At 41.8% G+C, this 13,495-nt stretch overlaps 2 protein-coding genes across 2 annotated transcripts; both read left to right on the forward strand.

Annotated features, from left to right (window-relative positions):
* Positions 1-1,242: 1,242 nt before the first annotated feature.
* LOC141698024 (uncharacterized) lies at positions 1,243-11,341 on the forward strand. Its single transcript, XM_074502619.1, has 3 exons — positions 1,243-1,589; positions 1,665-2,300; positions 10,700-11,341. Exons 1-2 carry the CDS (start codon positions 1,290-1,292, stop codon positions 2,292-2,294), a joined length of 930 nt encoding a protein of 309 aa, XP_074358720.1. The 5' UTR covers positions 1,243-1,289; the 3' UTR covers positions 2,295-2,300; positions 10,700-11,341.
* On the forward strand, positions 10,286-11,061 carry LOC141696622 (receptor-like cytoplasmic kinase 176). Its single transcript, XM_074500739.1, has 2 exons — positions 10,286-10,298; positions 10,700-11,061. The coding sequence occupies exons 1-2, from the start codon at positions 10,286-10,288 to the stop codon at positions 11,059-11,061; spliced, it is 375 nt and encodes a 124-aa protein (XP_074356840.1).
* Positions 11,342-13,495: the final 2,154 nt, after the last annotated feature.

The following is a 13,495-nucleotide window of genomic DNA, read 5'->3' on the forward strand; positions in this document are numbered from 1 at the left end:
ATATACCCTGTTAAGAATGCTCTAGAATTCCTAGGAATATTCTGGAATATTCTTTTTTCTGGGCTTTTTCCTATGGGCTTTTGTTCTCAATGGGCTTTTCGTCTCTTTAACTTCCTTTTCCTCTTATATAAAGGAATGAGGAAAGGCTATTACTCCTCACTTTCTCATTTCTTAGTTTTCTTCTTTATTTTCCTGCTAAGATTCTCAGAGGAATAACAGCAAGTCGGAGCTCAAAGCCTTTTTCAAGAGCGCTTCTTCAGGTAAGATTCCTCCCTTTGCTTTTCGTGTCTATTTCTCCTTTGTGTGCCATTTTAAGATAGCCTATTTACATGCTCCTTACTTTTTTCAGATGGCTAACAAAAGAATGACTCGCTTGGCCAAGATGAACGTGGCTAGAAAGTCCAACGATTTTCCTATTCGATCGAGGTATACTTCCTTAATCGACATGATCAACACTCGAGGGGACGAGTATCCGTATGATGCGCATCTGGACGCGCACGATCATATTAGTGCTTTACGGGATCCCAAGGAGCTGGAAAAGTTGAGCAGCTGCTTCAAAATCAAGGAGCCTTTTAAGCTGGTTCTTGCGGGTCCGGCCGACAGGGCCTGTCAGTGGAAGAAGGACGCGCTATGCGTCTATAGGGACACTCTAAGGGCAGGTATTAGACTCCCTTTTCATCCATTCATTCCTTTGCTACTGGCTGATGTGGGCATCAGCCCTTGCCAACTTCCCCCTAATTCCTGGAGGTTGATTCTGTGCTATCTGTCGCAATGCGCCAAGCACAACGTCCCCACTTCTGTTGCTGTCTTCAGGAAGATTTTTCAGTTCAAAAACAGCCCTGATAAAAGTCCGGGTTGGGTTTCTATCAACCAGCGCCCCACTATCCCCCATATCGTGAATGGGAAGTCCATCCCTGACAACAACTTGGGGTGGAAGAAAGATTTTTTGTTTGTTATTTGGAAAGGTGGAGATTGGGGCTCCTTGTTTCGATCATCCTTTGGGCTGGCCGTGGACGGGAGCCCAAATGACATAACTTTGTCTGAGGAGGAGGCTAGAGGTTTCAACCTCCTTACGCAAGACAACGGCACTTCCCATTGTTGGGACCTTATTCGGGAGACCGTCCTGGTAGAACACGGCCTTTCGCCCGTTAATAAGAAAAGTAAGTTCCCTTTCTTATCTCCTTTATTTTCTGCACTTTTATTTCATTGATTTTCAACTGACTTTGTTTGTTGCAGTGGCTGAGAAGATTGAGGAGGCTACCAAGCCGAAGGACCTGGAGACAACCAGGATGAAGAGGGCTGGGAAGGTCTTTAAAGACCCTCGACTTGGTGATCACTTCCCTGAGTTCCTCCTTCAGGCAATGGAGCCAAGCGAGGAAGGCCCCAGCCAAGTTTTGCGCACCAAGCAGAGGTCAGGGGCCTATTTTCAACCTGCCTGGGGGATCCGGGGCAAGGACTCTATCGTGGGCAGCACGGCGCTGTCCAAGGAATGGTCTAAGCATTCCATCTCCCCGGTGGACTATCAAGATTTTGTCCTTCAACAGGACTTAGAGGGGAATGAGCTATTTGGAGCCCAGGCTCTGGCGACGGTACGTCCTTTACTTATGCCCTTCTTACTTATTTTTCCACGTTTCTTTTCTGAACTTTCGCTGTTTCTCTTGCAGGCTAACGCCCATTTCCAGGGGGCAATTCACCAAGCTAAAGCTTGGAAGGTTGGCCTGGAAGATGCCAACAAGAAGTTGGAAGAGGCCAACCAAAAAATAGAGGCCCTTGAAGCTCAACTGGCCTCTTCCACTTCTGACCTAGAGACGGCCCGGGCCGAAAATGTCATTCTGAAGGCGCAGAAGGACAAAGCCTTTGATGGCTGGATGGACACCCAAGAATTCAAGGACTTGATGGTGGAGCATGATGCCCTTCTTCACCCAGTTAGCTATAAAGAGGGCTGGGATGCTGCTGTGGAGGCCATCCAGGATGAGTTTCCAGAGGTCCTTGAGCAGTCCCCCTTTCCTTGCCCTGTGCGGGTTCCAGAGCTTGGAGGTGTTACCGAGAAGCTTGCTGTTATGATCAAGGATGGAGAGGAGGAAGATTCTTCCGAAGAGGAGTTTGAGCCTGTCGCTAAGAAGGCCAGGGTGGAAGAGCCTTCAAAAGCAGCGCCTCAACAGCCAACATCTTCTGCAGAGGGAAATTCTACAGGGACTTCGGAGGGGACAACCGAGACGTCCGAAGAAACGACTGAGACTTCCGAGGAGACTTCGGATAGTGGTTCTGAGGAATCTCAGCCTTCCAAGGCCTAACTTTTTGTATATCTTCTTTTTGAACTTTATTCATATCTAAACTTGTTACCCTTCGGGGTTATATTTTATATGTTGCTTTTCTTGCCTCTTTCTGTTTAACTTTACAATCTTAATACGCATTTGAACTTTAAACATCCTTAGATAGAAATTATTTCAAACTCTTTAATATGAAGTCTGGTTTTCCAAAACCTTACATAGCATGGGTTCGACCCTAATCAACAATAACTAGACAATGTAAATTCTACTGGAATATATAAAATCCTATGCAAGCAAAGCTTCAAGGTGCTTTTAAACCTACTTGTCAATGACAAGTGAGAATCGTACTTCACCTATCTTACACGTAGTAAACCTTCAGGTTTTGTGCGTGCCAGGTCCTCGGGACTTCAAAACCTTCCATAGTTTCCAGCTTGTAGGTTCCTCTACCCTGAACGCTCTTGACTCTGTACGGCCCTTCCCAATTCGGGGCAAGCTTTCCTTTCTGTCCAACACCTGAAGCCTCTATTTTTCTCAAGACTAGATCTCCTTGTTTAAAAAATCTCTCTTTAACCCTTAGGTTGTAATAGAATGAAGCCTTTTTCTGATATTCTACTATCTTTGCATGTGCCTCATCTCGCACTTCATCAATTAGATCCAGGGCTAACCTCTGCCCTTCCTCATTTTCTACAGCATTGAAAGTCTGAATCCTTGGAGAGGAATGCGATATCTCCACGGGAACTACTGCTTCTGCCCCATATGCCAACATGAAAGGAGTTGCTCTTGTCGTGACTCTACAGATAGTCCTATAGGCCCATAATATTGGAAGTATCTCATCCACCCAATTATTTCTTGACTTCTCAATCCTCTTCTTTAGTCCATCCAGGATTATCCGATTTGCTACCTCTGCTTGCCCATTGGCTTGCGGGTGAGCCACAGAGGTGAATCGTAACTCAATTTCATTTTTTTCACAATACTTCTTGAATTCCTCATTGTTGAATTGTGTTCCATTGTCAGTGACGAGGATACGGGGAATTCCATATCGGCACATAATGTTTTCCCACAGGAATTGTGCAACCTGCTTAGTTGTGATTTTGGCCAAGGGTTTGGCTTCGATCCACTTGGTGAAATAATCAATGGCTACAATCAGAAATTTCCTTTGTGCCGTGGCCATAGGAAAAGGCCCTAGAATATCCATCCCCCACATGGCAAAGGGAATAGGCGAGCTGATAGAGGTCAGCATCTCGGGGGGTTGTCTAACAACTGGTGCATGCTTCTGACAGCGATCACACTTCTTCACATATTCTTTGGTATCAGCCATCATTTCTGGCCAATAGAAGCCTAAACGAGTTATCTTATGAGCCAAGGCCCTGCCCCCCAAGTGTTGTCCATAAATACCTTCATGCACTTCTTCAAGAGCCAAGCGTGCCTCATCGGGCCTGAGACACCTCAAGTAGGGAACCACGAAAGATCTTTTGTAAAGAATCCCATCTATCAAAGAGTACCTTAGTGCCCGAACAGTTAACTTCCGTGCTTCAGTTGCATCACTTGGCAACCAACCTGTCTGAATGTGAGCCTTGATGGGATCAATCCATGACGTCCCCAAGCCTATGGGAGCCACTAGCTTAACATCTATGCTTCGTGTCTTCAAAACACGGAAGTACACACTTCCTGAACTTTCTTCAATCTCAGACAAAGCGAACTTTGATAGCGCATCTGCCTTAACATTTTCTTCCCTTGGAATGTGTTCAACATGACATTCATTAAATTGGGTCATCACAGCCCTTACTAGGCGGACATACTTAGCCATCGTATCATCCCTTGCCTCAAATTCTCCCTTTACCTGGGATATGATCAGCTTCGAGTCTCCACGGACCTTTAAGTTTTTGACTCTAAGTGTCCCAGCTAGACCAAGGCCAACTATCAGGGCTTCATACTCTGCCTCATTGTTTGTGGTTGGAAAATCTAGCTTCATAGCATACTCAATTAAGAACCCATCAGGGCTTTGCAAAACCAACCCTGCTCCACTGGAATTTGTTTTTGATGCTCCATCAAAATAGAGAACCCAATATTCTTTCTCCTTATCATCCTTCTCCCTGTCCCCATTGTCGACTCCCTTGTCTTGAGGTATGGTATCTTCCTGCCCCCCGACTTCTTGGTTGGGTATGGTACATTCCACCACGAAGTCAGCTAATGCCTGGGCTTTTATAGCCGTACGTGGCTTATACTTGAGATCAAACTCTCCCAACTCTATTGCCCACTTAATCAATCTCCCACTTGCCTTGGGACTGTGAATGATATTTCTCAGTGGCTGATTTGTTAGCACTTCAATCTGGTGAGCTTGAAAATAAGGACGCAGCTTTCTTGAAGCCATTACCAGGGCTAAAGCGAATTTCTCTATAGTTGAATAATTCAACTCAGCACCATGCAAAATTTTGCTGACATAGTATACGTGTTTCTGGACTTTCAGTTCTTCCTTAACCAACACCGCGCTCAAGGCGCTTTCTGAAACAGCCAAGTACAAGAATAAAATTTCACTCAGAACTGGCTTGGCCAACAACGGGGCCTGGGCCATATACTTCTTTAACTCTTCAAATGCCTTCTGGTTTTCCTCACTCCATACAAAGTCTTTGATGCTTTTTAGCAATTTGAAGAATGACAAACACTTGTCCCCCGACTTGGAGATGAATCGTCCTAGCGCAGCAACCCTTCCTGTAAGCTTCTGAACATCCTTAACAGTTTTTGGTGGTTCCATGTCCAGGATCGCCTTTATCTTATCCGGGTTAGCCTCAATTCCCCTCTTTGAGACCATCAGTCCCAAGAATTTTCCAGATCCTACTCCGAAAGCACACTTCGTCGGATTCAATATCATCTTGTGGTACCTCAGGACCTCAAAAGCTTCCCTTAAATGGGCTATATGATCAGTCTTTACTAGACTCTTGACTAACATGTCATCAACATAGACTTCCATAGTCTTACCAATAAGATCCTTAAAAATTCTATTCACCAACCTTTGATAGGTGGCTCCTGCATTCTTGAGACCAAATGCCATAACAAGATAACAATAAACACCAAAGTCAGTGATAAATGATACCTTTGGAATGTCATCCTTATGCATTTTGATCTGGTTGTATCCGCTAAACCCATCCATGAAACTCAGCATCTCATGTCCAGCAGTGGCATCAATCAAAGTATCAATTCTAGGCAGCGGAAAACAGTCTTTGGGGCATGCATCATTCAGATCAGTAAAGTCTATACACATCCTCCACTTTCCATTAGCCTTCTTCACCATTACAGGGTTTGCTAACCACTCCGGAAATTGAATCTCCTCAATGAAACCAGCCTCTAAGAGCTTTTCCACTTCCTGCTTTATAGCCTCTTGTCTTTCCGGGGCAAAATTTCTTTTCTTTTGTTTCACTGTCTTCCGGCTTGGATCTACGTTTAGCTTGTGAGTAATTAACTCCGGGTCTATGCCTGGCATATCAGCTGCTGACCATGCAAACACATCACTATTTTCTTGCAAAAATTTCACTAACTTCCCTCTAAGGGGCTCCTCTAATGTGGCTCCAATGAAAGTCGTCCTCTCAGGATTCTCGGGGTCTAAAGGAACCGAAACCAATTCTTCTGCTGGCCTTCCTCTATTCTCATCATTTTCTCGAACATCCATATCTTCAATAGGAAGAACCTGCCCCCCGACCCCATCTGCCCTCAAAGAGGCCACATAACAGCTTCTAGCCATTTTTTGATCTCCTCTCTCTTCTCCAATCCCGTTTCGGGTGGGAAACTTCATGACTGAATGGTAGGAAGAGGGGACTGCCTTGAAGGCATGTATCCCTGTTCTCCCCATGATAGCATTATAAGTTGAACTAGCCTTTACCACCACGAAATCCAGCATCTGCGTTGCTTGCCTTGGCTCCGTACCTATGGTGGTTGGCAATTTGATTATCCCTTCCATAGGACATTCTACTCCAGCAAATCCATATATCGGCATGTTGGTTGGTGTCAACTGGGAGTCGTTATACCCCATCCTTAGAAAGGTGTCGTGGAGCAAGATATCCACAGAAGCACCATTATCCACAAGGACCCTCTTAACCGGGCTATTTCCTATTATTGGTGTTATGACCAGCGGGTCGTCATGGGGAAACTTCACACCCTCTAGGTCGGAATCATCAAAAGCCAATGTTACTTCTGTCCTGGCCCTCTTCGGGGCTTCTCCAACAATATGCATAACCTCTCTAGTATATGCCTTTCTGGAATTTTTGGACAATCCAGCAGCAGTTGGACCTCCAAAGATTGTGTTTATCACAGGCCCTCGAGGTCTCGGCCCTCCATAAATGGTGTTTATAACTGGTCCTCTAGGCTGGAGGTTTCGCCCCTGATCGTCTTGGTCCCTCCTACGATCCTCAAAGTTCTTCCTTCTATTATTATTCCTATCCCCTCCTTCTCCAGTGTATTTGTTCAATCTTCCTTTTCGAATGAGGAACTCAATTTCATCTTTCAATTGCCTACACTCATCGGTGTCATGGCCAATATCTTTGTGAAACCTGCAATACTTGCTCTTATCTAGCTTGGCGGGATCAGCCTTCAAGGGCTTAGGCCAGCGAACATCTCTGTCTTTCTCAATCTCCATCAAAATCTGACTTCTAGGAGCATTAAGCTTAGCGTATTCAGTGAACTTTTGCCCAGGTCCTCCCTTCTTGGGGGTTAAATCAGGGTTTTGCTCGGTTCTAGGATATTTGTCCTTTGCAATATATTCCAAATCAGTTTTTCGCTTCTTGCCTCCAGTGGGCTCATTACTTACTATGGTCTTCCTCATGCTTTCTTCAACCTTGATATACTTCCCTGCTCTCTCTTGGAGTTGCAACATGTTTTCAGGGGGACGTTTGGCCAAGGACATCTTGAAAAACTCATCCCTGGTTCCTTGTTGTAGTGCTATCATGGCTACCTTATCATCAAGGTCTGGGACTTTTAAAGCCTCCTTTGTAAAACGATTCAGGTAATCTCTCAAGGATTCCTTAGCTCCCTGCACAAGACTCATAAGGGATGCTGAACTTTTCTCATGGACTCTTCCACTGATGAATTGCTTAATAAAAGCCTGACTTAATTCTCTGAACGATCCGATAGAATTTGGGGGCAGGCGACTGTACCATCTTTGAGCCATACCCGACAGGATTTGAGGGAAGGCCCGACACTTTATAACATCATTCACGGGTTGCAGCAGCAGTGCATTAGAGAATGTCCTAACATGATTAGCGGGGTCTCCCGTGCCATCATAGGCTTTGATAGTGGGCATCTTGAATTTCCTTGAGATATGGGCATTCATTATCTCTTCTGTGAAGGGTGGAGTTGGATCGTCAGGATCTCCAAGGGGAAGAAGATTGCTTGGATCAGTTCTTGGGACAACAGCCCTTCTTCTTACCAGACCATCCAGGTCTATGATAGGAGGAGGATTTCTCCCCCTAGGAGGTATCTGGGATCTGGTGGCCTGGTGAGCCTCCAAATCACGCCTCAACCTTTGGATTTCAGCCTCATGAGCCCTGATCCTTTCCTGCACTTCTTGGGGATTCGCCCCTGGGGTGCTTTGGGGGCGTTGCCTTCCATCGGCGATTGGCTCTTTTCCAGGACGCCTCCTTCTCGGGGCCACTTCATCATCCGAAGATTCGGAGTCTCTCTCAGTATAAGGACCAGAAAATTCCCAATCCTCAGGAATAGGACCCAAACCTCGTATATAGGGGGGTGACTGCCCTCGTGCTTCGCCTCGCCCAGCATATCCGCTTCCTCCAACCTCAGGGCGAAGGGGCATCCCATAAGGGGGGTTAGTAGTAACAACAGTTGAATATTCATACCCGATGGGTCGAGAATTCATAGGTATATGTACTTGTTGAACTTGAGGATTCGTACCTTGAATAGTTGGGGGAGTTGTCCCTTGTGGCTGAGGTTGAGTTGCCCCTGTCTGGGCTTCTCCCTGAGTAGATGCATAAGTTGAATGGGGAGGAACCTCCATGGTTGATAAAATCACCTGGGTTGTCTCTGATGGTGTTCCTTCCTCTAGAGCTCCAATTGTTCTCCGTGTTCTCGCCATGGTTGTTGTTGCGTTTTCCCACAGACGGCGCCAAATGTTATGGATAAAAAACTAAGGTTATTACTTGCTGTATTTAATACTAAGATTCGGGAGCTCAAGGCCTTTAATGGCCGCTCTCGTATTTCGTGACTCAATCTGCCTTTACGAGATACCTACGTATCTCTGTGAATTAGAGAATCAAGCCAAAAAACGTAGTTCTGATTGGTGGGGGTGAGACCCCTTATATAGATGTTGGGAGTCCTTGAATTGGACTTGGTATAGGAGACTTGGTGGGCAAGTCTCATAATTAGAATGGACTTTGGAGTCCTAGGTAGTAGGAAACTGATTCCTTATCCTTTTAGGTCCCCTTGAGGCTAATCTCCAAGGATTTATATCCTTATCGGGACTCTTTTCAACATCTGATTTGTCCCTTATTAATTAATTATGAAATTAATTAATAATCAGGGCTTTTGGGCCTTTTTTATTCCATCAGGCCTGATCTGGTCCATCAGGCTTAACCTTTCTGGTCTGAGTATCATATATCTTTTTATTGGGCCTAGCAGCCCACAGTTTGTACAATTAATGCAGTATTTAATTATACAATCATAATTTATTTATCCCTATCAATATGTCTTTGTTGATGCAAAAATATTGGTAATTAAATTTTGCATCCAATAGTATATATATACTTTTGGTAATTTCCTTTTAAAGTAATACCTACAAGCGTATTTCATAGGAGGAAAAGAAAACCTGCCCGTTTGGTAAATTTTAAAATAAGTAAGTTATAATTTAAAATATGTTTGGATAATTTAATTACTTATATGTCAGAATTTTTTTACTTAAATGACCTAAAATAAATAATTTTAAAATACAAATATCTTAATTCGTGAATTTTAAATTTAAATAACATTTATAAGCATATATTTTGAAACTAAAATTAAAAAAAAATATAAAATCAAAATAAGTTAAAGAAAAAATACGTCATCACTAACATTCAATTTATCAACTTATAAGTTGTAAATTCAACAATTTATATAAGTTGTGCGTCGATAAGTACGGGCTTAAGCCCCTCTTTGGTTGGAAGAAAATAGAGGGGAGGGGAGGGGAAGGTTCCTGCAATAAAAAATGTGTTTGGTTCATATTTTTAGAGTAGAGGGGAGGGGAGGGAAATGAAGGGGCCCAAAATCCCTTATGGACTTATTTTGTTTCCTCCCAATTTGGGGTTTTTTGGAGGGGAGAAATTTTATTGACAAAAATGACCTTACACCTTCTTAACACTTACATATATCCTAAAGGACTTATATGTAATTTTAATTATAAACCCCTCCCTTCCCCTTGCTTACCAAATATAAAAATGAGTTAATTCCCCTCCCCTCCCTTCCTTCAACCAAATAGAATTAATATTATATCCTTTCCCTCCCCTTCCCTTCCCTTCCCTCTATTAAAATTCCTCCCCATCTCTCCCCTCCGTTGAACCAAACACAGCGTAAAAGTCAATAAGCCAATAAGTCACTTATTTGACATCACCCAAACATGCCCTAAATAAGATCCGTTAAATTTATACTAAAAAGGATAATCTCAATTTAAGTTATTATATATATTCAACCTAAAACTCAACATCCTCTCAACAATGTAAATTTATTTTTTAATTAGACTATTCTACGAGAAACCCAAGGTTCGAATTCTCCCCTTAATAATACTAAAACTTAGAATTAATATTAGTGGTTCTAAATGATACATGTAAATAATTAAATAATAATAATTATTATGTTATTATTGATACTAATGTAATTATATATAAAAATATATTATATATTAAAGAAGCATGACACGGTTATAAACTAGTAATTATATACTAATTATCTAATAATTAGCATAACAACCAATTCCTGAATACCTTCATACTAGATCTGCCTTCTGTGGTCGTTTACTTTTGTAACACATCAGCATGCTGGACATGTACATAGACGGTCAGTGCCATGTAAATCCGACCATTTAATAACCGACCAGGTTCTGCCGGATACTTGGATGGCAAGGCCATTTATACCAAGGAGACTCTTAAAAAACCATGTCCCGACTGATTTTGGTCGAGTACCTGAGCTATTCTTGTAATGGGATTGCTAGCTGACCACCTCAACAACCCATATATACCAAAAACCTGAAGTAGGTCAAAATTAACCCCGTGTACATTCAAGATAAGTTACTAGTACAAAGACACAGTGAGGAAACAAGAAAATAAAACAAGGTGACTAGTGAACTAGTAAGGTGTTAAATTTTCTACATTTTTTGTTCACCTTTTAACTAAAAATTATAGAAGGAGGCCTTATTTTGTTGCATTCTCTTCTAATTCCAAGTTCCATCTGTTATGAAGGTCATCTAACTGCGAAGAGTGACATTTACAGCTTTGGAGTAGTTCTTCTTGAAATACTGACAGGGAGAAGAGTAGTTGACAAGAACCGTCCAGCAGGAGAACAAAACCTTGTTCCATGGGCTAAACCTTATCTTACCAGCAAACGGAAAGTCATGCACATCATGGATGGGCGTATTGGAGGCCATTACACGGTAGGAGCAGCATTCAAGGCTGGTACCCTGGCAAACAAATGCCTCTCAACAGATCCAAAGTTAAGACCTGAGATGAATCAAGTGGTGAAAGTACTAGAACAGCTTCAGGATTTAAGAAAGGCTGAAAAAGTTTCTAATGAACTTTCACTTCAAAAGCATCATAGTAGATGAGCTAGGCTAGCTTTTGTCCATTATAAAAATAAAATATAAAAATGACGATCAGTTGTCCCTAGCAATCTATAGCAGCTATTCCATATGTTCAAAATGAAATAATAATCAATGTGTAGTTCATGTTAAATGATTATTCGTACTAACATATGCAAACTGACAAGGCATGAAGTGGTTTGTTACCATCTAGTTTGTTGTACGTAAGCTGATATTTATGAGAATTGTTGAAATTTGCTTTAGCGGGGGCAAGAATGTGATGCTGCATTTTCAGATATTTATTTTATCTCTTAGTTATATAAATGTTAATAAATAAGTGGTTACAGAATCTAGTAGCAGTTACTATTGTTCAGGAAATTTAGGTAGTTGTAGACCGTTTCAGGAAGATTAGGAAGTTGCAGCCTTAGTTTTAGCATAACAGTTAGAATTATTGGTGTATTAATACTAATTCTATCCATTCAATAACATTAAGTCCTTGCAAAGAAATTATGTTATTCTCTTATGTATTTATCAGTTCCTGAGTTTTTTATATAATTCCAACAAATTGGTCTCCAATTTTCAATGATGAAGGTTATCATGTTTAGGCAGCAAGAATGGAGGCCCATCTAGAGACAAATGATTTATGGGAAGCAGTGGAAGATGACTACGAAGTTCTTCAATTACTTGACAATCAAACCACATCGCAGATCAGGTGGCATAAGGATAAGATCTTATCCATAAAATCGAAGGCAAGAGTAGCGCGAATGCAATTTCATAAATCCATAGGAAAAAATTATGAAAAGATATTCAAAAAACGGGATGCCTCAATTTTTGCTCCATACCTCGTGTACTACCCCATACGAGAATTATTCGGAAACCGAGTTCCATTCATTTCAGTTCGGATTCACTTCCGGACGACCCCGAATGGACGCGAATGCAATTTCATAAATGCATAAGGACAAATTATGAAAAGAAATCCAAAAAACAGGCCGCATCAATTTTTGCTCCATACCTCGTGTACTACTCCCTACGAGAATTATTCGGAAACCGAGTTCCATTCGTTTCAGCTCCGATTCACTTCCGGACGACCCCGAATGGACGCGAATGTAATTTCATAAATCTATAGGGACAAATTATGAAAAGATATCCAAAAAATGGGCCGCCTCAATTTTTGCTCCATACCTCGTGTACTTCCCCTACGAGGATTATTCGGAAACCGAGTTCCATTCGTTTCAGCTCCGATTCACTTTCGGACGACCCCGAATGGATGCGAATGCAATTACATAAATCCATAGGGACAAATTATGGAAATATATCCAAAAAATGGGCCGTCTCAATTTTTGCTCCATACCTCGTGTACTACCCCCTACGAGGATTATTCGGAAATCGAGTTCCATTCGTTTCAGCTCCGATTCACTTCCGGACGACCCCGAATGGACGCGAATGCAATTTCATAAATCCAAAGGGGCAAATTATGAAATGAAATCCAAAAAACGGTCCGCCTCAATTTTTGCTCCATACCTCGTGTACTACCCCCTATGAGGATTATTCGGAAACCGAGTTCCATTCGTTTCAGCTCCGATTCACTTCCGGACGACCCTGAATGGACGCGATTGCAATTTCATAAATCTATAGGGACAAATTATGAAAAGAAATCCAAAAAGGGGCCGCCTCAATTTTTGCTCCATACCTCTGAAAGAGATGTGTCCTAAATCCAATCATGTATGATGATTTAGGAATAACTTTTATGTAATCTGTTTTGATTTCATTGATATTAATAAAAGAATTATTTTGGTTTTATTGCGGGCTTTATCTATTTAAGTGTTTAAATAAGATATACCATAGTTTAGGGTAAAGCTTTTTATGGATTATGATGATATCATAATAATGAGACCTAAAGGATGATAACTCTAAACTTAAATATTTCCTGGTCGTAGGATTACTAACTGGTAATTAGTAATCCGCAAAGATCGGTACATACTATGCTTGCTTCATTATGAAGGATGCCTGTTCTCATAGACATTTGTGTGGTGACACTATAGCTAGTATGTAGGTGCTTATTATAGAATAAGTTCACTGAACATTACTCACACAACTGAACAACTGATGGAGTTCACTCACGTGTCAGCAGTTGTTCACATAGTGATAGTTGTACAAGTATCCTTAGACTTGAGGTCATCATAGTCATCTTGTGTACACTGAACTATGTTTTAGTTTAGTTCTTAGTCTGCAGGGACAATTATAAGGGCTCTACTGAGTATAGGAATTTGTACACGAAGATAGTGTATGATCAATAAAGGATCTACTCCTTCCGGTGAAGGAAGAGAAAGTTCAATGCTGATCCACTTATGCTAGTTCAGGAATCTCTAGCCAGAGTGAATGAAATTAGAAAGGAGTTTCTAATTTACATTAAATAGAACTAAGCATAGTGAATGGGAAAACAAATGATTAAATAAGATAG

The sequence above is a fragment of the Apium graveolens genome, chromosome 11 (genome assembly GCF_009905375.1).
Source record: "Apium graveolens cultivar Ventura chromosome 11, ASM990537v1, whole genome shotgun sequence".
In the NCBI taxonomy this organism is placed as follows: Eukaryota; Viridiplantae; Streptophyta; class Magnoliopsida; order Apiales; family Apiaceae; genus Apium; species Apium graveolens.

Coding starts and splice junctions, on each gene's coding strand:
- LOC141698024 (XM_074502619.1), top strand. CDS start 1,290: ATGAAGAGGGCTGGGAAGGTCTTTAAAGACCCTCGACTTGGTGATCAC. Junction 1,590..1,664: donor GAGCCCAGGCTCTGGCGACG/GTACGTCCTTTA, acceptor TTTCTCTTGCAG/GCTAACGCCCATTTCCAGGG.